Below are 26,083 nucleotides of genomic sequence, written 5' to 3'. Positions count from 1 at the left end.
CATGCTGCAGTTAGATTTAACATGGCAGCGTCTGTGTGCTCACATCACTGGCAAGATGTTTTTCCTTTTTTTTCGCCTCTTTTTTTTTTTTAAATGCCAGACAAAAGGTTCACCTGCGCACCACTCTATTCAGAGTTGTGAGAAATGGAAGACCTAGACAGAGAGTAATTGGAAGAAAAAGAGGAGAGCTGAGAGCAGGGAAGACACAAGAGTAGGAACACACTCACTGTGAACATGATAGATTCAGAGGAGGGGAAAAAGAACACAGCCCCTTCTTGGCTCCGGCACTACATCACATTTATATGGGGAAAAGATGCATTTGCGTCTCCTCAAGGACCCAAATAGGTGGACGTAAGTGGAAGAGAGAGAGGAGGAGAGGCATGAGCAGAAGAAATAAGTTACACAGATAGAGAGAAAGAGGACAATGATGACAGCTGGCTGGGCACCTCGTGCATCTGCCAGGGGTGAGTCGCGGAGCCATAATGAAAATGCAGGGCGAGATCAGGATCACTGTGAGAGAGGCCTCTATCCATCACAGATTTCCCACTGAGAAAAGACAGCTTCAATGATAACTGCAAATATGTGGCTATTTGCAAAAGCAGATGGAGTATTTTCAGAACACTGTAACTTTAACTTTTAGCACTGCATCTTATTAATGCACTTTAGTCACATTTATATTGCCACCGGGGTTGACTTGGTGCAATTTCTCAGCATTAGTTGAACAAAAAGCTTTTTATTTTTCTCCACTCACTTCTGAAGGATTATCATTTCTCCAGACAGCACCTTAAACTCTACTAATAAATGTATTACTGGCACTGATGTTGAAGGCGGAAAAAAAGAACTGCTGGATTTGTGATGGAAGAAATAGCCCACACATGGACACAATACAATATGGCCACAGGCAGGCAGACCTAAGATACTATGGCTCAGAGATGGGAAAGCCAGTCAAGTAAGCATCGATGCTGCTGCTATGCCAGATGACATGTTGAGATTTATGTCCATCAGCAATATTGAACCTAAAGATAGCTAGCTTTGGTTAAATGAAGTTTACTGTGCAATTAACATTTGAAAGCTTTGTGAGGGCCAGTTTAATGCCATTTTGGACTCTAGTCATTGTTTTGTAGGTTGTGCAGTAGAGCTCTTGTAGCATCTAAATGAAACCTACCTTCTCTTTCCTCTGTCGGCACCCCTCCTCTGCTGCAACCAGGGTTTTGTAGTAGGCACTGCGCTCCGCTGTGAAGTGCACCTTGGATAGAGCATTTTCTACCAGTGCCACAGACAGATTCACACCTTCAATGTGCAGCCAGCCAATGAAGTTCCCTGCTTTGTCCATGCTTTCCACTTCAACTTCCACCTGGAAAACCACAAGAGGAGGAGGGGGAGGGGAGGGAGGAACGAGAGGAAGAAAACAGGCTCAGTTAATGTTCTGTATCAAGATTAGGTTTGAGATTCATTTACAGCAATGGGAGGGAGGGGGTCCCCCCTGAGGAAACATCACTGTTCTTAAATAGAAACATCAATGAAGACCTGTGAGCTTTCTATTGATTCAGTACCCCCCCCCACACACACACACGCAGATCCTGTTTCATTCCACTGTTGTGGACTTCCCAGCGAGTCTGATCTTGGTCGGTACTTTTATAACCAGAGAAACCTCCGCCCGCCCCAGCAGCGACTGCTCGTCTTACTGCACTTTCAGAATAACTTGAGTGCTTGACATTTTCAATTAAGCATGACTGTCAGCTTTCAATAATGTGTCTATTTAGAAACCACTGGGCCTGTGATTGGCCTGCACAAACAGTGGAGGCTATTAGAGGCTTTAAATTAGTGTTGCATATGCACTTCAACCTTAATTAAGAGCCCACATTTCTTCATCCTATTTTTTTTTTTTTTAAACAACGCAAATCATTTTCAATTAGTGACAGCTAAGTTGCCATTCCCTTAAGTAAACAAATGAGGGCACCCAAATTAGCTAACCCTGCTGACAAAGTAGGAAAGATTTCACAACATTGCCCGTGATGGACTATAACCAAATTCTGCCTATTCAGGCTAATTATCTATTCATTACTTTTTGTTTCATAAATGATGGACGACCGTGAGACGAAAGAAAAAGGGCGGAAAAAAAAAATCAATAGCATTTTTCTTTACTCTAAAGCCTAAAGTCAGCGAGAAAGTGAGAGGGCAGGTGTGCTGAGGAGATAGGACGTAGTCAAGCGATTAAGACTTGGACTGCTTAGCCCTGCAGTCACAAGGGAAATCTGAGGGGAATTAAGTTTGTAAACTGCTCTGCCTTGTTCTCAGCTGAAGTTAAAAAAAGAAGAAGCTTTTATTACTGAATGTATAATCTGTTCTTTTATTAAGCATAAAATTGACAAGCTATTCATATAACAGTGGGACACGTATTTCCACTTTCTGAAGCGTTTCCATCAAGAGTTTGTTCAAAAGCGATATAATGTAATCTAACACCACTTGGTACAGTGGCATATCAATGAGGCTCTTGTTTTCAAACTTGGCAAACTATCCTGAACAATTTCATATTTACAGAAAACAACCTGTTTTCTACCAACTAATAAAAATATAGCAGTACTTGTTTTTAACATGTAAAACAAGCAGCTAAAACATTGGCCTGCCCTCCCAGGTCATGACAGCAATAGAGTCCAAATTCACTCGCACCTCATCCGCCTCTGTAAAATCTTCATTACTGTCTTTCTGTCTTCCTCGCTGCCATCTCAGATACTAACCCCATTTTATCTTTTTTTTTTCTCCTCTAAGTGGAGAAGCAGTTACATAACTAGGCTATAAGAGCAGCACCGGTCCTCTGAGCATCCAAATGTCAAATGGGGAAGTGGGCGAGTGCTGGAAGAAAAGAGCCAACTTAACTGTTACCAGCTTCCATTAACGCAGCGAATGCAAAAACAAAAATACAACAATGCTGACAACTAAAAGCAACACTCATAGCTGGGAAAAAATCCAATTTGAAGGAAAAATAGAAACTCGACTAGAAGTTGTCTAGAAGATGTGATCGGAGCACGCAAAGCTCCAAAGCAAAGAGTGTTTATGCTCGCTATGGGGAAAAAAACAAAAAACACAAACCAGGAGATACGAGGGCAACTCTAGTGTGCTCAACAGAATGAATGAAAGCCTTGTGGCTACCCATTTTTCTTTAACTCTGACCAGTCCTTTACTTGGCAGGAGATTCTAGCAAACATTCAGTTATGAAAAAATATCTCGATCTGAGCTATAAAGACAGGCACACTAAGAGATAGAATAATATTTCCACAGGGGGGGAATTATAAACTGGAATGTTCTATTGCCTTAGAGAATCATAATCCACAATTATTCTCTAATTATCATATTTTGGAGGAAAATATAATTCTCCAGGCCGTGTAGAAACTAGAGAAATGTGATGAATATCACCAACGTGAGAAGAAAATACACAGTCGAGTAAGTCTGATCAACCATCTGTAACGAGAACTGATGTTAAAAAAAAGAAAAAGGGAAAAAAGTGATCCTAAGAAAACAATTTTTCAGTCACAACAACAAATTCGTCTGTGTGCTTTCCTGGACCACTTACATGGGAAACTTCATTTACCACATACTGCCAACCTTATGCAAAGAAAATGAGCCTGCCTGAGCTGATGACGACAAGATGACTCTTGTCTTTGCCTACAGGGATGCTGTAACAGCACACAGCATTAATAACCACCAAACAGACCTACTGAGAAATGTCAGTAATATTACAGGATACACGAGCTGAATGGAAAGCACCAGCAAAGACAGCAGGCTACAATCACACACGCCAGCCTGTCATAATCAAAAGGACTATGCCCGGACAGTTCAACTTTAATTAGTCAATCAATAGAAAATGATTATTAAGAATGTTATTCCCTGACTGAAGTCAAAATAAACAGCAAATGCGCATATTGAGTGACCACAAAAACTTGAAAGCATATGTAAAACTGAAGTGACATTTCACCAGGCAGGGGGGCAGAGATAAAAGAGGCTTAAAATCAATGGCAGGATTGAAGCCTAATACTACCGTTAGTGCAATATGTGGCACACAGCACTACAGAGCAGAAAAATGGAACAATAACAGCTCCTTTATCCATTGAACAGTCAATGCCAATTATGAGAATCCATCGCCACCTTGTCTTCGCATTCTGCTTTAGATTGTTATTTTTTATAATAATACTCTCATCTGTTATTCACCTTTACCTGAAATGCCTTACTTAGCATTAGTGAGGATCAAATATCTTAGACTGTTTTGAAATCTATCAACTTGTCAGAGGACTTTTTGATGTTTTTGTCAATTTATAGAATAATTTATTATTTACATGAAGTCGATACATTTTATAGAAATGATCATGTAATGATTCCTGCAACCAACATATTTCATTATCTGTATTTTGTGTGGAGGAACATTGCCACCCACGAGCTTTGGAGCTTGATCTAAAGCATCAAGAGTTTTACAAAGACACAGACAGAATTCAAAGTTCTTCTTTCCTTCAAACTAAATAGCTTTGGTCACAATGTGGAGAGGACAGGGGAGGCGGACTGGAAACTGCTTTGAGTAGAGCCCAGATGGTTCCCAGCGGAGGCCTCATCTGAGCCAAGATGGCTCCCGTCGGAACACAAATGGGCTCTGGTAATCTCATAAACGCTGGGATTGTGTCGACACAGTGGACAGAAAAGAGAAAAAGCAAACTACGCATACGCACAAAGCTAAGCGTGTGTGTGTGTGTGCGCAAGTAAATACACATGCGCACTCGTTGACCAGTACAAAACACAAAGCCATTTGGTACAACTGAAGTGAAACCATGGCCCAAGGGCGTGTTTTAAAACTGCAGAAGATTGAATTCACTTAGCTGTTTGAAAGTGAGGAGAAAAAAAACAACAACACAAAACTAAACCGCAGTTGGTGACACATCATGTCAGGGCCAAACCCACACTAAAAAGAAAATGAAGGAATACAGTGGGCTGGCAATTTAAAACCTGGCATGCAAAGAGATTCAAACAAAAGATGTTTTAAACACCTGGAGGGAAAAATGCCAGTGGCTAAATAAGCAAAAGGTACAGAGAACAGGGTGTGCCCATTTCTCTGTGAGCCGTTTTAGAGCCCATGAGATCGAACGTGGCGCGTAAAAAGCTTGTTTTAGCAATGCATTATGTGCTATGCATCCAAAACAGCTTCCTGTAGGCATTTATGCAAGGCACACAAGAGAATAATCTACTAGTCAGAGCTTTCAATCATCACTGACAGCAGCTCTGTCACAACTTACATCTCAGTTTTAGTGCATGATCCAATTACTGAGATCACAGTTATCACCATAGAGATTTAAATTTATGAGTGAAATTACCAGTTTTGGTCATAAAAGTTTAAAGCCTGAGGCTTTGTCAGTAACAAATATAGTGTATGTTCAGAGTGTACTCTAGGCCGCCGCTGCCGTGTGTGAGCGGCTGCCAGAGAAGAAAACGAGTCAAAAAGTCTGCTTATCAAAGAGGGCTCTGTAATGCACAGAACACCGGAAAAACAAACTGGCAGACATTTAGGAATGTCTTTCTTTATTTTCATTAAGCCACTAGAAGGTGGTTGCTTTTATACTGGTAGTACTCTACCACTTAGCTGCAGACTCTCAAGTCTCTGAGTGTCTGTATCTATAAAATATATTCATGAGGGGGGGGGAGAAAAAAATTAACGAAACAAAAAACAAACAAAACAAAAAAAAAAACAATCAATAGTTCTTAAGTAGCAATGCTACTGTAACATTGATTAATAGCATCACTTTTTGTCCACATATCTTTTAATGTCCCTCGTGACCTTGACTCAGAAAAAATGAGACGAGCAAATGGATAGAATCTGTGTTAGAAACAAAAAGGAACACTTAAGTCACTCCCACATACCCTTTGCTCATCCAGCAGAATAAGCCATCTATCAAACTGAGCCTTGGTGAAGATTGAAGAAGTGATGCGGAGGTGTGTAATGCGCACGTATGTGTGTTCTCCTTTGTGTGCAGGGGCAAAAACATCAAACCTTCTTAGAGCAATGAGTGGTCCTAAGCCCTACATTGAGGTGCAAAGTGGGCAGGGGGGAAAGGAGTAATCAGATAATCCCTATACCTTATTTCATATTCCAAACCTTCCCTATTCACTTAAAAGAAATCACGGCCTTCAGACACTTAATTCAGAGTCATGAATGTCACATGAAAAGGACAAACTGTCCTTTTCATGGGCACATGAGGATTTAAGGAGAAAAAGCCAAGCTTTGAATTGGTCAGCTTCAGTGCTCCGAGCCCACTCTTGCGTGAAGACTCCATTTGTGGGTAGAGCACCCCAATCCAACAAAAGTCCATCATCTCTCAATAATTCCCCACGCATTCCCGCTTATATTGATCATTTTTCTAAGAGGGCACAAGGAGCTTATATGGCACATGTGCACGCCCAAGCCAGACATACACACAGAAATTTGTTCAGATTTACACCTCAATTAAAGTTTCATAAAGGTATACAGTTTGAGGAGGTCATTTATCAAAACTGCTAACTGAACCCAGCTGTCGACAAATAATGAAAAACTGCTACTAGGTTAAACTACACATAATATGTTTTATAGTTGTGATTACTTACTAAAGCAACAGCATGTAAAAGGGAACTTTAACATGTGCGAGCGCAAGTACGTATGAGACACCTGGGATTAGTATTTTTAGTGTGGATAAGCTGTAAACATGCTAGGATGTGCTAGCATCATGTCTCTAGTGTTGTGGCCACCGTCAACCTGTAAAAAATTATTCCTTAGTCCATTACTGTTAGTACACGGCAGGTCCATAAACTGCTGTTAATGGGAAACAGCAACACAGCATGCCTGGGAAACAGGGGAATTTGCAAAACCCTCAAATTAAATTCTCTTTTTTTTTTTGGCAGGCAATCCTACTACAGTTCTTTACAGATAAATGAGGCAATTTTAAGAAAAGAAACCTCTTTTTAGTGTTTAAAACCTATCCACTGGTACACACAAAGGTTCCCTGAGTTTAAAACAGGTTATGTATGTTAGCGGGTTACTGTGGTGGAATCAGGAGAGGAAAAAGCTAACTGGTTCCAGGAGAAATCTATAAATATAGATCACCTTTAAAAAAAGACAGCCAGAGAGAGAGAGAGAGCAAGAGAGACAGACAAGAATAAATGAATGAATTAAACAAACCGCTATTGATTGCTTAATGGCACAGATCAGGCAGAGATGTAAATACTTTGTTAATGGGGGCCTATAATTTAAAAAAAAAAGAAATCTTCACATGAAAAGAACATCAGCCAATTTCAAACACAGGTGAGTGATCAAAGTGATGCTGTACGTAGTCCACACTTCATAAAAAAATGTAATAAGAGGAAGAGCGGGTAAAATAGGTCACCAACCATCAAATGTCGAAAACATATTGATGTTACTTCTGTTCTTTTATTGATATCTGCAAATATAAATGGGCTACATTTTTTCTAAACTTACTCTGTATATTATTTAATGATATTTTTTAACATATCCACGGCTGTAATACAGACAATGGTAGCCTGAGAACAACAAACATTTTCTGATGTGGGATGCCTATGGCTGTGGGTTATTGACTGTACAGCTAAAGCTCTGGCACCAACAAATTCCAAACTAGGTTAGTTCAATAATTATCAGATCACAGGGTCAGGATAAATGGGTAAGAGGGGCATGACAGAAAAACGATTCTGTATTATTAATTGTTTAAATATGTATACACATCTACAGAATAAAGGGATCAAAAAAGGAAGGGCTTGTTTGGACAGCTATAAATGACTTGTTTCTGTGAAAGAACTTCAAATAGGTGGACATGTTAAAAGAAAGAAAGAAACAGTCAATTTGCTGTTTGGTGTAAGGTGAGGATTGGCTTCACCCTGGCAGGATATTGCTGTCCAGAGTGCTCACTGCAGAGCTCAAGTGAGTCTCAATCTGGCTGTCTAAACAATTTGGTGCCAGCAGGACTTTTGGGACTCACTCACTCTACTTCCTTACATGCCCAGCATCTACAGTTATAGACATAGCTGCTTTGAGGAAAACAAATCTTTTACTGGCACTACAGGAAATCAACTAGCGTACGCTCCGGTCTTTCAGATTTGAGTGCTTCACCCTGGCCTGACATCCTGTTCCTGAAGCAAACAGTCAATCTCTTTCAAATCTAAGGAGAAGCGGGTGAACTTGTGATGCCAGATTCTGAAGCATAAAAGGACACGATTACGACTCCCCGGTGAAAGAAAAGACCAAGAAAAAAAGTCCAGGCATCAGCAGACTTCAGAGGACCTTTGCAGCCTTTTGGCTGACTTGGACAGAGATTTTATCATTCGGGCGAACTGGGACTGTGAAGACAGGGTTCACAGAGAGGCAAGTATGAGAAAAATGCATATTTTTGCATGGCTCTCTTCCTCATCTACTGTGTATATCTGAATTAAACCATGAAGTCATTAACATAGAAGAATGCTGTCATTTTAACAGACAAGTGAGGTACATGTCTGAAAAGGGCTTTATGCTGCTTTACAATGTCAACGTACAAACTCGGCATCCTGTAGAAATAAAGGTTAACATTTGTTCTTTGGGAGTTGTGACCTATTTCAGCCACGGCTGGGGTTGCTTGCATCGGAGCTATAACATACCAGCTGGACAGGAATGTGTTTGTGTGCGTCTTTGTGAGTGTGTTGACTCTCCCAAGGGTGATCAATGTGACTCAGGGGGTCCCATGCATCACTGTCAGTGGCAGGCTGCTGTCTATCGGTGAGGAGGTTGGGGAAAAGTCAAACAGTTTTTCAAATGGCCAGAGCCATTAACAGTCAAGCAAGCAAGCATGATCCCCATCATTAAACCTGCCTGATGCCAATTAAAGAGTTTTCCTTTCATCAATAGATAACTGACATTTCCCATGCATCACTACTCTAATGATAGAGGTGAATGAAGGAAAGCTGGTGGAAAGAGTTGAATGGGAGAAACCGAAACATGGGAATAGTAAGCCGCATGATACTAATACTATTCAAGTTGAAAAGATGGGAGAAACGATAACATAGAAGTCTTACATGTTATTTTTTTATGAGTGTGTTATTAGGCCCTGGCATCACTTGCCTTTCAAGCACAGATCAAACTCTCTTCACACCATGTGTCATTTGTTGAAAATGGAGAAAAACAAGAACACAGTAAAACTTTTATTTATTTTATGTCATAAGTAGCCATTTAATAAGGTGGTTCTGGAAGCCTCATGGAAATATAGTAGATACAGCCAACTGGGAGGAGACGAAGGAGCAGACCCAGGGTATGTTGAAGAGATTATATCTCTCAGCTTGCCTCACTTTCCCCTGAAGAGCTCGAGCTGGTGGCATCTCAACTTAGACTCCTGCCCCCTACCACCTAGATACGAATAAGCGGTAGGAAATGATTTGATTAGCCACAATATAACATGTTAAACATTGATAATTTAATCAATGTAAACCTTGATCCAACTTTAATGTGGATCTTACTTTAACATGTTCCACACTTCTCCAAACACAGGCAGTGTCAGCCTCCCCCAGATGGACAACGTGCCTCGTCATACGCCAAAAACCGCTCAGAAACATCTACCCTCTACAATCCCCAGATCCCAATCCAACTGAGCATACATAGGATATGCTAGAACAAGCCTGACCCACAGTGGACGTCACCACAGCAAACTGTTAATGTCCTGGCACCCAACAATACAGGATGCTCCCAGAGGTCCAATGTCAATGCCCCAAAGGGTCAGAGCAATTCTGCCTTTGCATGAATTTCAAAAACAATGCATACAGACCGCATTAATGCCTTTGTTATGTCTACTATACCCCAGTTTAAATGCTGATGATTCTGTCTGTCGTGCATCTCGAAAGGAAAAAAGAAAAAGTGGGGAGAAAAGGATTAAAGCCAGAGTTCTGTTCACAGTCTAAGTGACTGGCTGCACTGAGAAAGTAGATAGATAGATAGATAGATAGATAGATACTTTATTAATCCCCAAGGGGAAATTCAAGGTTCCAGCAGCTTAAGAACACCACACACACAGCATTCACTACAATGTACCAGGATGATACACAACAATCAACAAAACAACATTACTAAATCAATCTAAATCTAAATCAGTCTAAATCAGCAGTAGCCAAGCGTATAATGTGCTGGGGATGCAGTCCTGTTTGAGGTGTGTGTCAGGATAATAATGCAATGGTGCAACAGTGCAAGGTTAAAATCTAGTGACCAACAGTAAATGTGTGCATATGTCAACATGTACAATAAAATGTAAGCACAGTAATTTAACAGTTCTAATATAAATATATGGGCAAATAATATAAAAACTAACCAGCAGTAGTATAAGAATTATGGCATCAGTGCAAGTCAGATACAATCATTGGTCAAAAATGACATATATGGACAATAAAAAAAAAATGTAAACATGGTAATATAACAGTTCTAGTATAAATATAAATATATGGGCAAATAAGATAAAACAGAATAAAGTGTACGCATGGTAATATAACAGTTCAAGTATAAATATATTGGCAAATAAGATAAAACAGAATAACAGTAGGCTAGTATAAGAGTAATAGCATTAGTGCAAGTAAACATAGTAGTATAAGAGTTCTAGCAGCAGTGCAGGGATAAGGTACAATACACAATATGGGCAGATAAGTCCTGTGAATGTATTAGAAGGTGGCGGTGCAGATAGACTATGCAGAGAAGACCAACTCTCCTTTTCCCTTAAGTGAAGCATTGTAAAGTCGTATGGCCCTGGGTACAAATGACTTCCTGAGTCTGTCTGTTGCGCATGTCAGGGAGCGCAGCCTCCAGCTGATCAAGCTCTTCTGCTGTATGATAGTGGTGTGGAGTGGATGACAGTCATTGTCCAGGATGTTGAGTATCTTGTTCATAGTCCTTTTGTCTGATACTGAAGTGATACACTCCAGTTCAGCTCCCACAACAGAGCCAGCTTTCCTTACCAGCCTGTCTAGTCGCCCAGCATCCCTCTTCTTAGTGCTTCCTCCCCAGCATGCCACAGCATAGAAGAGGACGCTGGCAACAACAGACTGGTAAAACATCCTGAGGAGCTTGCTGCAGACATTGAAGGACCGCAGCCTCCTCAGGAAGTACAGCCTGCTCTGCCCCTTCTTGTAGATTGCTGCAGTGTTGGCTGACCAGTCCAGTTTATCGTCTAGATGTATTCCCAGGTACTTGTATGTGTTCACCACCTCCACATTGACCCCCTCGATGGTGACTGGCAGCAGGGCATGCTTAGACTTCCTGAAATCCACCACCATTTCCTTGGTCTTAGCAGTGTTGAGTTGTAGGTGGTTGAGTCTGCACCATTGCACAAAGTCCTCCACCAGGCTCCTGTATTCCTCCTCTTGCCCGTCCCTGATACAGCCCACAATTGCAGTGTCGTCCGAAAACTTCTGCATGTGGCATGACTCCGTGTTGTAACAGAAGTCAGAAGTGTACAGGGTGAACAGGACTGGAGAGAGCACTGTTCCCTGTGGAGCTCCGGTGCTGCTGATGACAGTGTCGGAGAGGCAGTCCTTCAATCTGACGAACTGTGGCCGTTCAGTCAGGTAGTCTCCAATCCAGGATACTAGGTGAGCATCCACACCCATCTGCAGGAGCTTATCACTCAGTCTGGGGGGGTGGATGGTGTTAAAAGCACTGGAGAAGTCAAAGAACATGATTCTCACTATACTTTTCCCCTTGTCCAGATGTGAGTGTGTCCTGTGTAGGAGGTATGAGATGGCATCGTCGACGCCCACTTTCTCCTGATATGCAAACTGCAGCGGGTCTAGTGCATGGCGCACCTGTGGCCTAAGTATCCTCAGAACCAGTCTCTCCATGGTCTTCATCAGGTGTGATGTGAGCGCGACTGGCCTGAAGTCATTAAGCTCACTTGGGTGTGGTTTCTTAGGGACAGGTATGAGACATGATGTCTTCCACAGTGTTGGGACTCTCCCGAGGTGCAGGCTCCGGTTGAAGATGTGCTCCAGTGGCTCTCCCAGTTCAGCAGCACAGACCTTAAGCAGTCTTGGGCACAGTCCATCCGGCCCGGCTGCTTTCCTGGGATGGAGTCTCTTCAACTGTCCCCTGACTTGATCTGCCGTGATGAAGGGGGGGGAGGGAGGGAGAGGGGCAGGTGTGAGGGGTTACCCTGGTCTTGGTCACCCTGAGGAGGCGGGGGGTGGAGAGGGAGGGGGAGTGTGTCTGTGTGGGGTTGCCATTGGTCCGGTGGGGGAGGGGTACGTGTTGCATTGAGAGTGAGAGGGGAGGTGTAAATTGGGCAGTTATGCAAACAGTGTCCGGGGGTGGTGGACAGGCCGCATCCATTGAGGCTTGAGCAGGGCAGTCAAACCTGTTGTAGAAGTGGTTTAGCTGGTTTGCCCTGTCCAAATCTCCCTCCACAGAGCTGCTACTCCTCTTCCCCAGGCCTGTAATGGTCTTCATTCCATCCCAGACCTCCTTCATATTATTCTCCTGCAGCTTCTTTTCCACCTTCTTCTTGTAATCCTCCTTGGCCTCTTTCAGCCTGACTTTGAGTTCCCCCTGCACGCGCCTCAGCTCTGCCTGGTTCCCCTCCCTGAACGCCATCTTTTTCCTATTCAGGAGGGTCTTGACATTGCTGGTTATCCAAGGCTTGTTGTTTGGAAAGCAGCGTACAGTTCTTGTGGGGACAACAACGTCCATACAAAAGTTCAGGTAGTCGGTCATACAGTGTGTGACCTCTTCCAAATCTTCTCCATTCTGTAATACACTCCAGTCTGTGGACTCAAAGCAGTCTCTCAAAGCCTCATCTGCTCCAGGTGTCCACTTCCTGAAAGTGCGTGTGGCAGAAGGTAGCCTCTGTACTTTGGTATGTACAGTGGCTGTAGATGAATGAGGTTGTGATCCGATTTTCCTAGTGGTGGTAGGGGGGTGGCGTTGTATGCGTCTCTCACGTTTGCATACATGAGGTCTATTGTCCGGTTTTTCCTAGTCGGGCAATCAACAAACTGGTAGAAGTTCGTTAGCGTAGAATCCAGTGTTATGTGGTTGAAGTCGCCAGAGATCGCAAAGAGAGCATCTGTATGCTGAGTTTGGAGCCTTGCAATTGTAGAGTGAATGATGTCACACGCTACGTCCGGTAGTGCTCGTGGCGGAACGTAAACACAGACAACAATGGCGTGCGAAAACTCTCTCGGCATATAATATGGTCGGAGACTGACAGCAAGCAACTCCACGTCCTTACAGCATGCAGTCTCCTTAACTGTAACATGACCGGGATTACACCATCTGTTGTTTATGTACATCACCAATCCACCTCCCTTCTTCTTGCCCGAAAGTTTAATGTCTCTGTCCAAACGAGCCACACTGAAGCCGGGTAGCTCTACGTTAGCTGTTGGGATGCAGCTAGTTAGCCACGTCTCTGTGAGGCATATTAAGCTACATTCTCTGTACAGTTTCTGATTTCTTACCAGGGAAGCCAGTTCGTCAGTTTTGTTAGCCAGTGAGTTCACGTTCCCCATCACCATCGATGGAACTGCAGGCTTAAATCTCCACTTCTTCTCCCGTCGCCTCGGGAGAAGAAATATAAGAAATATAAGAAGAACAGCTTTTCTTTTTAGAGAACGGCTTTGAAAAACTAACAGTTCATAGAAAATGTGTCAGAGTAAAGACTGAGAGAAAGAAATCAAAGGTCAACAAAGAATCGATCGGGGCAGAATCTGCTGCTGTCCTCCAAAACAATCTACTGTAGACTATCATACTGTGTATTGCTGACTACACATAGCATTTTACTGAAGTATTATCAAAAACAAATCCATCTTTTTGCCAGCGACTTCACATGAGAAACCAAAGAATGACTTGCATCATTCTATCATGGTGGCAGCTACTGTGTCATAAAGAGCCCTTCAACAAGTAGTAGATCTTACCAATGAATTTGGTGAATGTATGACCGAATAGTGCCTTTTGTAACATTAATCAGATTCATGAAACGGTTGTAGAAAACTGCATGAAATTTAAATGCAGCCTGGTTTGAACCTGCAGGCCTTCATGATGCTCGCTGATCTTTGTGATGGTTTTTCTTTGATTTCACCTCAAAGCCAATACATGTGCAACAGTTACAAATCACAGAACCCATGGTCCCAACACAGTCAAAGGGTCAGCAATACTGCGCAGCATAAAACCGTTGCCAGAGTAATGATGACCCAAGAAGGTGCAGCATCAGTGTATGTTGCTAAATCTGGTCTGATAGCTCAGTAATGTTGTCAGGATGGTTGATCCCTTGAGTAACAAACAAATCTTTCAAAACCCACAATCTGAAACAGTTACAGTCCAAATGAATATTGCAGTACTTATAACAAAAAAACCCATTTTGCTATGAAATTCATTTATTTTTGAATGGGAGAGGTGCTTTTTTGAATTGTGTGTAATGGGAAAAAGGGGGTAACAAAGTATATATGATAAAAGCGACAGCTTCAAAGAGGGCTTGAAGATAAAAAGGTAACACTGCAAGAGTCAGGAAAACTAATCATGCTAAACCTGTAGCTAAATTAGTTTATAGATTCTTTGTTATCCAGATGAAAGAACAGCACAGTCCTTGCATTGCACAAGACATAGCTGAGAAAGAGCAAGGCTCCACACTGGCCCTAACAGCCTGGTTATTAAAATCAATAACAGCAATAACTACAATCCATCTCATTTTTAAGGAAGGGGGGACATGGCACTCTGGTCGATGAATATTGAGCTACATTTGTAATAGGGCTGTGCGATATGACCAAAATCTCATATCCCGATATTAAGACATCTATCGTCCGATAACGATATAAATCACAAAAATTTAACATTTTCTGTAAATTCTGTGAATGTCGGGCAGCTCGACTTGCGTGAAGTGTTTCCAGCTGAGCGTCGCATACCTGGAGTCGAGTGTTTTAACTGATGCATGAAACGATACATTTTTAGACATAGGTTGTAACGGCCGCCGTTTTCTTTGTGAGTATTTATTACACAGCGTGCTGCGGGGAAAAGCCTGTTCTAACGTTTGAGTCTAAGGTTTATTTTTTAGCACCTGGCGGCTCTTTTTTGCTTCTCATCCGTAAATACTCTGCATCTTTCACGTGATTCAGTTTATTTTGAAAAGTCTCAACAGGATCTTGAGCTTTATTGTGAAAGGTTTATGTGGAAAATAAACAAGCGGACACGAGGTGGTTTTACCGTCGTTGTTGCTAACGACAACGCATAAAAACAAGCGCTTGTCCGTCTGTAATGCGGTTATATTAAATAAGAGAAAGAGAGAACTTTAGGAAATTAATATAGCCACTACAGTGACCATCAAAATAATGAAAAAATATTGCCGTAAACAGTTTATTTTGCGACACCACGAAACAAACGATAGCGTAAAATGAAACGATAGACAGACGTCTATCGTTTCATTTTACGCTATCGTTTGTTTGTTTATCGTCATCCGATATATATCGTTATATCGAACAGCCCTAATTTGTAATATTACTAATATCATATAATTCCCCTTAACTGGGTGTCGTGAGGGTACAGGTGGGGAAACAAATTGAACTGAGCTCTAAGTTATTGAGTGGTTGTTAAAAGCACACACACACACACACACACATCTGTGAAAATCATTAGTTTACAACAATTTTCTTTTCTGTCAATATAACACCATGATGTCGCTACCATAGCTGTGAATAGATCTAAAGGGATTTTACAAAAAAAGAGCCTCTCTGCCAACACTGGATATTGTCCTTTTGTTTTTAAGCATTTTTCACTTAGTTCCCAGAGCCACACTGTGCTCTGTGTTGAGATGCTCAGCTTGTCAAGACCCAAGGGTACAGGAAACCCACAGCAGTTCAAATCTTCAAGTCGCTGCCTAAAGCAGTGAAAAGCTTGGCGGGAGCAGTCAAGCCGCATTGAGCACATTCAGGGGTGGTCGAAATGATTGGAGACCACATTAAGCCACATTACCTCGGAAAATGACAGCGTGGTTTTTCCTTGCAGATCCATTCACACGTACACCTTTGACTGCATAACCAATGAAGTAAAGCCACTATTCTGCAATCAATGAGCAATGAACAGTATAGCAACAAAGAAATATAGGAGGTTCAAAAAACCTATAACAATAACAAGGAGAATATAAGGTAAACGCTAAAGTGGTGGCTCATATTGTTCAGCTGACCAGTGCAGCTCATTGTATAATATAAACTGCAGGTAACGGCTCTAATCATAAAAATGATTTAATGCAACTGTAATTGAATCAAACAGAGGTTTTTCTTTTTTTTCAGCTTTCAAACAAACACACGTAAATTGCTGCTCGCTTTACAATTGATAAAAATACTCTTTCCTCCACTACATTACAAAACTATGTGTTTTTTTTCCCCAGTGTGGTTACCAGTGGATACATACTCATGGGGGAAGAACCCCCCCACCCCCCACCCCAAAGAAAAAGCTCAGCACTGGCTCGATTTACTCGATGATGTACTCTATGGGGTAGATGACTCATTAACAACACTCAATCAATCCCATTTACTATTTCCACCCAATGCGGCTTATCACTATGGGCGATGACACACATGTTAAAGTAAAAGACAATGACTTATGAAACATCTCTACAGTGATACTCTGCAGTAATATCCATCACACGAGCAGCTGTTTCTTCATTCCACTTGCAGCAGCTTTATGAATCAATTTAAGATTTCATAATGGAATTTTAAATATTTATGATTCTGTGGCTGCAGTGACCCAACTACAACCGAGTGCAATGATAGTGATCTGTCAGGAAAACAGTGGTGCTACTGGACATCTTAAAGCACTGCCAGTTGTAGACGATGACAGCCTCAGAGAACAGATGAACGGAGGCTAGATGGAAGACAGAAAAAGAGTGCAGACTGACAGCAATAGCAACATCCCCACGAGACCAGGCAACACTTAGACACGGTGATCAACAGAAAGAAATTGTGAGGCGGTTTGGTTCATTATTTATGACTGGCCCACAGTACCTACTTGAATTTCCTCTCACTTCAACAGAGATATCATTTCCAAGTAATAACTGAAAAAGTGTTCAGCATACCGACAAAAAATCTTTAAGGCTACGTCCACACGTACACGGGTATTTTTGAAAACGGAGATTTTCCGTTTTTGTTTAAAAAAAAAAAAAAAATCCCGTCCACACGTAAACGCAAAAATGAAGGGAAACGCTGCTAGGAACATGCCAAAGCAGCAGGTGGCGATATATTCCTAACCGGGTAGAAATGTTGGCCAATCAGAAGTCTAGAAAGCCTAGGTGGGAAAGAGTAAACAAAGATGGCGCATAGAAGCAGAAAAGAGTCCTGTGTGGAGGGACAGTAACTGTGTGTATATGTAAGCATTTAAACACTTCAGAGAATAAAACTAACAGTATTTTGTCTAAGTCCACCATCGTAGAAATTCATTTCACTGAAACAATAACGTGGCGCAAAAAATGCGCACACCTTTGACGCTGCGTTTTCTCCGTTTTCCTCGTCCACAGGTAAATGCAAAAATAGTTTTCAAAAATATCCACCCTGGCAGGCGTTTTTAAAAATCTCCGTTTTCAGTGACCGAAAACGCCGTTTACGTGTGGACGAAAGGTGCACACGCATAGAAAAGTCTGCGTTTTCAAAAATACCCGGGTACGTGTGGACGTAGCCTATTGCGGATGAAGAAGGGAGGGTAAAAAAAACCCAACAACAACAACAAAAAAAAAACTTCCAAGGCACTGAGACAAACACTTCTACACCTACCGGCATAGTGGCGACGTTATTATGGCTCAATGACCTCAGAGGGGAAGAGATGGCAAGTGACAGAGAGATGGGGCACGGGGCAATCACGGCCAGGCCATCATCATTTGTCTCTACCTCCTTTTCTATCCTCTTTCACTAGTTGACAAGGCAAATGGCATAGCCAGCCTGTGTCACTCAAAAAGCCATTTCTGTCCTCCCAGACCATGCTTGTGCTGACAGAGTATAAGAACGAGAGTGAGAAAAAGGGGAGGAAAAGCGCCGACAGAGGATTTTTCAACATGGCTTTTTGTCAATTTCTGTGTGCTTGTCAAATCGAGAGGCAGTGCCTAGTTGCGGGGCTGGTTGGAGAGTTGTTAGGCAGAGGTTGAAGTTTGAGTGCGAGAAGAGTGGTAGCGATGAGCTGCTGAAGAGGTACTCCTGTTTGCTATGAACTAGCGTTGCATTAAAGAGTCGACATTACAGGTTGGAGGCCACCAGGAGTTGGGCAGAAGGAAGACGTTCCTGCTCTGAACACGTTTATTCTAGATTCACATGTCATTTCTAAAGGGCTGGCATAAAAGCAGAGTCAGGTTTAAGTGGAAAATTATACACAAGACTGCAGTGTGGCAACTATTAGAGATCACATTAAAGTCAGTTAAAATGAATCTTTCATGGCAACAGGTAGCCAGAGATCACATATATGAAATAGGAAATGATATGACCCCATTCAGCAGTATAAAAGAAAGCACCTCTTGAGACAAATCATTGCATAATCATCCGTCAGTTTTGGCAATCCAATTCAACCTCGCCGCATATTCAATCACATAAATGGCAAGTGACGATCAAACAAATTAGATGGGGAATTGAGGTGGGTGTTGGTGTGTGATTGTGTGTGAGCGCAAGATGGAGGGGGTGGGACAGATTGAATCAAGTCATGCTTACTTATGAGCCATGCAGTTAGTCTGTTGCTGGCCTGCAAAAGATGATTCATTGGCAAATATAATTTGTTCTCAATTTTCCATCTTCAGCTGCGCGGCTTGACCAGTCTGACTAGTACCCTGCACACAGGAGTTTATCTAATCAGCGTGTGTCAAATAAATGAGATAAGAGCCACCCTTGCACCTGGACTTCATTAGCAGATTCACCTTTAGGTACATGGTACTCCGAGAGATCAGCTAAATGGAAGGTTAGGTTGACTCATGGTAGTAATTTTACTCATATTGAGCAAGCACATATAGTAAATATTTGGGCCATACTTGGAAAAGCACAGATTCTTGGACAACAGTGCATTTTTTTTTTCTTTTAAATTGCCAATTTGAGTTTGAACCCATTACAACTACTTACCGCCTGCACTCCTGAACACACCGCATAGGGAACTATGCAAATACAGCAACTATATCCACAGAAAGGCAATTTAGCTTCTACCAGTGATTCTTAATATTTAAACTAAGTTTCAGTTTGACAATTTTTTTTGCTGTGACTTTTGTCCAATTATCACTTTCCTCATTTTTTTTTAAACTGCTATTCAGGGGAAAGGAGGGACATAAAGTGTCTAAAATAATACAGGGCCTCTAAACACCTCTATTATGAGGAGACAATGGAGAAAAGAAGGCTAACATGTTTTGGACTGTGACTGACTGAGAGAAAGAACGGCCAGCAGTAAAGCAGAGATGAAGCCAACCGGTCACACATGACAAGAGAGTTTAAAGGTCAAAGTTTTCAGTTTCCTCCTCACTCACCATTCCCTCTCCTATCACTGCCTAACAAGACTGCAATAGTGACACTGCTAAAAGAAGCAGCATAAAACGTTAAGTGACTCAGAAAAATATATAAAAAAGGAAATAGTTACGTTTTATTTCGATACTTGCTTATTGCACAGTAGCTGGTTTGAAAACAAATTTCAACTTGTAATTCCATAAAAATGTATGCTGTACTGTCATTTCACCCTGGAAGAACAACCGTTCAAAGAAGTGATTAAAAGCTGAAAATTACCATCACATCCATGTCCATGATGAGTGTATGTAAACTTCTGACTGTAACTGTATGTTAAAAAAAAAAAATCCATTATTTATAGTAAAATCTATTAAACTCTACAGAAAACAATACGAACAGCACACAATTATGCACTTTGAAACACTTGGCTTACAAGGTACCATTTCCAGCAGAAGTGCTTTTAACACCACCAGGTGTGTGATATTACAATTATGCTTCCAAACAGGATGGATAACACTTGATTCAAAACAGACAGTAGTGCACATACTCTTCAAATTCAATTTCAACAATGCGGCCAGAGGCAAAAGCAGACACCCAACTACCATTCTACAGTGTCATAGAGTCACAAGCAGTGTTGGGATGGTTACTTTTAAAATGTATTCCACTACAGATTACATAATACATGCCCCAAAATGTATTTTGTAACGTATTCCGTTACGTTACTCAATGAGAGTAAAGTATTCTGAATACTTCGGACTACTTAATATATTATCATGCTTTTTACAACTACATAAATGTACTATTGCTGTGTAATTTATTACTATTACTGAAGGTTATTCGACATACCGATACTAACTAGATTTTTAAATCTTAATATAATATTAGTAACAGTAGGGTGGACATTAGGTAAGGCTGCACTTTTCCGCGCATATATAAAACAGGTCTGCAGCTCTGAACCGTAGTAAAGGGACCTCTGGCTAATACATCGGGTTCTGTGTCGGTCTCGTAGCCGAAAACTAGCTTTACTTTGTTGTCCGGGTCAACTTTGCTAGCCAGAGAGGTGTTGAAAGGCTGCTCCAACGGAACTTATTGTTTCAGAGGAAAACACGAACACAGTATACAGTCGAGTCTTAATAGCTTACTTACAACTGGGCTTGTCAGGCACTCTTTTTGGCTGCAGTGGTTATTATTATATTTACATGCTTCCATCTCCCGTTTCTGGTTGGTGACAACTCGTACTTATCGACTCTCCTTTTTCTTCCTCCCTCAGTAATTTATTCCTGAGTAAAGCTGAGCAACAAACTAATGGATGGCAGAAAAGTGTCGGGAAACTAGAGCAGTTAGAGTGTCAGCAAAGCCATGTGTGAAAAAAAAAAAAAACATCTGCAGGCCCCTCATTTAAAACTTGCATGCATACATCTGAGTTAACATTTTATAGCCAGTTAGATGTAAGAGAGGTCAGTGGCATGTGCACGTGTTCCTTTATGGCGAAAATTACATCATGCGTCTCAAAAGCAGAAACTTACTGAGAACCCCTGTAGCATTTCTAATCACTACAATTTGTTTTTGCCCTTATCACTATATGAAATTCAGATCTTTCATTTATTAAAATTATACAGTAAATTAAAATAATAGAAAATGGCCTGCTTGGGAAAAGGTAAATTATTTCAATTTAAAATGATAACTTTCAGCAAGATGTCAAACAAAGAGAGACGGGAAAATTAAAGTTAAATCAATGTCTGCCTTGGGAAATTACCACTGTTCATCCATGTGTCAAACCAGTCCTCTATGTTAGTGTGAGAGTGTGCGCATGAACGTGTGTGGGGGTGTGTGTTGGGGAGGGGAGGGGAAAAAAATAAAAAAAAAATAACAGGGCCACACACCAATAAACACAACCAGGGTGTAAGTGACCTAGACTGATGCTATCATTCAAAGGCCTGACAGAGCAGACAGAAAGCAAGCTGGTAAGGGGACTAGTAGGCAGTGGCCCGTATACAACATGGATCTATAATATATCTGGATGTTTTAAAAAAAAAAAAACCCACCCAAGAACAACAAGAGGCAAAAGCATGAGATATTGGGATGCACGCTAGTATGACATAGTAAGCATGACAGGTTTACATGTGCAATGGTAACATGCAAAGGCAATTCTCACCATGCTTAAAAAGTCAAAATCCCCATGGTTAAAGAAAGCCTCACTCTTCAGTAAGACTATTCCCCCGCTATCATGCAAAATTTAAACATCTCATTGCATCACTGTATGTGATTGTGTTTGAGACAGAATCCACCACACGGATAACCTTTAGCTAACAACGCATTCTGTCACACAAGGATACAATAAAATAAAATAAAATAACCCTCAAACAAGCAGTATTTATATGCAGGCACTTAAAATTCTGACATACCAGAAACTGAAAATTGGCCTGCAAAACACGCATATGCACTTCAGCACACTACTGGGAACACAGGGCATTAAAATTGCTGTTAACCGACTCTTTTTTAGCGTTCGGCTCAGCAAAAGTGAACAAAAAGTGCTAGCTCCCAAACAAATCGTGCTCGTTCCATGCTGTGCAAATATGTCAGTAACATTACGTCGCCGTCATCAGATTCATAAGCATGTAAGCTTAGCACACTTGCATCGACACACTGGCATGTCATGTCAGCCAGATGTCTACCATTTACCAGTCACCCATTTCGCTTTCCTACACATGCTGAGGGAAAGCTAGCCATACCCGTTTTAATCCCCTAAAGCTATGTAGAAGTGCTAACATGTGAAAAAGGATTAAAGGCAAATTAAAGCTGCGTGTGCATGTGTCTCAAATATGGCTGCATTAGCAAGATTTCGTACGAGGGCCAGATGTAGAGTGAAATCACTTGCGTGTAGAAGGCTTGAGCATTTGGTTGAGCTTGTTAATTTATCCCAATGTTTCCAAGTTCTATAGATTTTCTTCTTACTCTAGACCACAACGCTACTTAAAATTCAAGTACTGTTGAAAAAATGTCAAACCTGAGTGGGAGATTGAGATTTTGTTTTCTTGGACATCAAATTTCTGACGTGCATACCAATATTTCCTCACTTGCTTTTACCTATATAAACACATGTTGCCATGGGTTGTGGTAATTTCAAGCACTCAAATTGACATCCTACCCTCAGCTCTACTTACTGGCTGTAAGTGGACTGTGTGGGAGGACCCGGCTCTGACAGAACTGACTGTTGTGTTATTGACTTCAATTTAGAAAGTGCTGCCTGATGCTTCCTCCCTCCCTATTTTCATAGCCAAGACCCCTCACCACCACCACCACCACCACCACCACCACCACCCCAGCTTACCTCTGGTGGAAGTCCCTGATTGCATTGCGAGAGAAAACAAATTTAAGCAATGCCATGGGAACGGGAGTTTAGATGGGACCAAGTCCATTTGCACAGTGTGTATGAGCTGGAGGTGGTTTTTCCTTGAAACAGTATTCCTTTCCATTTTTTCCCCAGCGTTCTTTCTTTTATCCCAAATATTTGCTTTTCCTCTCATTACTTTTTCTTTCTAATGCTTCCACGGTCATTTAGCAATAATGTTAAAGTCCACTCAGGTGTCCCTTTCTCAATTTTCAGCCCTTCCCATCCAGCATTGTCTCCAACCTGCTTGGGCAAACAGCTGCTTAAGTATTGCATTGTTGGATGCCGCAGGTACACCAAACATTTGATGCTGTGCTGGATGCACTCATAGATTAGACACACTTAGCTAGGCTTCTCAAATCCTCCGTACCAAGGGAAAAAAATGCAAAGGAAAAAAAAAAAAAAGAGGTCAGAGAGACAGAATGCTCCACGGGAAAAAAACTTGGCTTGGTGGCGAGTTGTCAACATTCAAGAAAACACACAAAAATCATCTCCTGTATACACACTCATTCTAACATACCAATTTTCTTTTCTACAAGTAAAATGACTCCCTCACAACAATGACCTCAGAGCACCTTAAAGTATACTTAAATATATAAAGTGTGTGATTCTCATTATGTTCACATGGGAGATCAGGGTTCATTTGAACACAGATAAAGTAGAATGGCAACTATCGGTAATGAAATCCAAATTGGACGCATATTAGAAACAGACTGTGTTTACTCCCTCCCTACCTATCATCTGCTTTCCATCGCTGGAAAGCCACTGAAAAGCAGCCTTCAATATCATGTGTAGTCTGTACCAAGATAACTGGTGTGGGGCAAAATGAAAAGGTTTGTAAACACAAACACAGAACTGGAAAACTATTGGGGGAAAAAGGAATACTGGCCTCAACATGGACGCCTTTTATCTGCTGCATAAATGAAAACTTGTTGGGGTTTTTTTGCCATCACTGGGTCTGTGCTGTAACAGACTTTAGTACAAATAAAACCAATTGTTATGATCATCACGGCACCGTGTCCACATCATCCGCTTGAAGCACACTGCAGCCGCCTTGCAAATGATACGTGCTGTTCCTCCTGCTCAGAAAAACCACTGCTTCACCACTGAAACAGGGAGTCAAAAAGAGTGACCGTGGAAGTTTTTCCCAAGTTTTCTGCAGAACTGATCTTACCCGAGTCTTGCATCAAAATTCCCTCTGCACCATGAAGGGCTACCTGTGCTTCTGGCATTGATGTATCATGAAGACGCCTACAGAGACTGACCTGCTTGCACACTTGTGCCTCCACCCTGACACCGGCCAGCTACACTGCACACGTAAGATTACAAAAACTGGCCAAAAAACGAGAAGGTGACAGTGGTGAGTTTGTTTTGGGGCATGATGCTGTGCAGTATGATGACAATGGTGAACATAAACTGCCTGTAATTCTCCCTTAGACAAAGCGCTACACAGATCCTTGTGATTACCCCTGTCGTAGAGCAACATCAAAGACAGCAGCAGCTACTATTATTTTAAGAAGAGGGGCACCACAGAAAAACAAATGCAGCTACTTTGTAATTGGAGACGAAATTTTAATAAAGTATGACTCAAATGATGGCATAGTGGTTCAAGATCACATTAAATGTTAGTAGGGATTTATTGCGATCATATAGAGAGGCAAACTATGAGATTTTGATTATGTTACATGCTATAAATAAAGTGCATAATTCCTGGTATAGCTCCAATTTGATTTTAAAACCAAAATGATGGTAATGAACAACAAGTCAAAATCCAAAATAGGAGAATGTAATGTTTCACAATAACATCTTACAAGTCAGGGATTCTGTTTTGACCTAAGTAATGGAGGAGAGGGAGGTGGATCTCAGGGTCTTTAGAAGTAAAATATTATAGGATATTAAGCTCATCTCTCTGTGGTGAATTAGTATGTTTTTTACCTTCACATTGCTCAGAGAAATCAATTCCCTTCACCTGGCAGTTGGCAAGGCAACATTGTGATGAACGCGCATACAGGGATGCTCTATGAATCCTAATGGGGCCAGCTGACTAATGACGTGGCCAAGGTGGGTCATGGAGGGCATTAGCATATGGTGAGGAAAACATGGGGAACCAAGGGCATTTTAGCTCATGCTTGGCACATTATACTAAGTCAAGTTTAATACTGAATATCAGTATTTATAATTAGCACTTAATTAAAAATTCTATTCTGAGTGAATATGGCTTTAAAATGAAATGAAAAATCAAAATTAAAAAGGTTCAACAGTCTTATCCAAATGTGCATGAAGCATCTCCTGCTATCTATCCTATAGCTATCTTGGCTCACGCTGATTGGGTTACCAGCGCTAACCTAACAATATCTTCTCTTCTGCTTCCAGCTAACACAGCACTAGAGCTAATCCCTGCTCTGGCAGCCAGTACGAACACAGCTAACCATAATGAAGCCCATTAGTCTGGAGACAATGGCTGCTAGCAAAGCTCAAATGCTGAAAAACACTGGATCATAAAAAAAAGCCGATCTTTTACTCTGTGCCTTCAGTTGCTATGACCTGATATTGCCCTCGCTTGAGAGAGCACCCACAATGTCAGAGACACATATAGAGCATAAAATGAATGAGCAAACACAATTAATGTGAGCCAAGCCTGCAAATACCAGTCGTGAAAAACTGTAAACTGTATTCATTTAGAGTAGGAGAGTGAGAGCAAAAGCAAAACAGGGAGAAATAAGACTTCCAGGAAACATAAAAAGAACAAAAGCAGTGTTAAAAGTAACAAAGCAAATGAGAAGAAGGACAAGTAGGAAGAAAAGAGTGATTAAAAGTAGACAGAAAAGTCAAAAACAGTAAAAGACTAATGTCTTAAAGTAAAAGCAAAATAGTTACTAATAAAAAAAAGAAGAAACCCCCCCCAAAAATGTTCAACCATTTTTCTTTGCTTGATTAAGTTCCCTGCCTGCTTAAACCGTTTCAAAGAAATATGCCACCAAACCATATTCCATGAAAATGCAACAGTGTTAATATGTGGGATACAGCACAAGGTGATCAATATTCCTATGCTGTATTGACTGGAGGCCACACAAGGTCAGTGAAAGCAAATTAGCAAGACAGATCAGGTACTGCGATGAAACAACAACCTGAACAGATGGAAGCGGAAGCCACTAATAAACCCTACTGCCTATTACAATCTCTTGATACGCTGGCATATGATTTGTGTGTGTCTCTTTGTGATGAGAA

The 26,083-nt window shown here is 41.3% G+C and overlaps 1 protein-coding gene across 2 annotated transcripts in view; it reads right to left on the bottom strand.

Annotated features, from left to right (window-relative positions):
* Positions 1-26,083, bottom strand: part of snd1 (staphylococcal nuclease and tudor domain containing 1) — a 182,258-nt gene that overhangs the window by 61,451 nt on the left and 94,724 nt on the right. The window contains exon 17 of one of the 2 annotated variants that reach the window (XM_003444948.5): positions 1,166-1,354. In XM_003444948.5, the coding sequence (XP_003444996.1) occupies positions 1,166-1,354 (189 nt within the window). Of the gene's footprint in view, positions 1-1,165; positions 1,355-9,174; positions 9,395-26,083 lie in introns of those variants that run through there. The other variant, XM_013271202.3, reaches the window with a different exon arrangement.

The sequence above is a fragment of the Oreochromis niloticus genome, linkage group LG17 (genome assembly GCF_001858045.2).
Source record: "Oreochromis niloticus isolate F11D_XX linkage group LG17, O_niloticus_UMD_NMBU, whole genome shotgun sequence".
Lineage (NCBI taxonomy): Eukaryota > Metazoa > Chordata > Actinopteri > Cichliformes > Cichlidae > Oreochromis > Oreochromis niloticus.
This window is presented reverse-complemented; position numbering and strand designations above follow the sequence as displayed.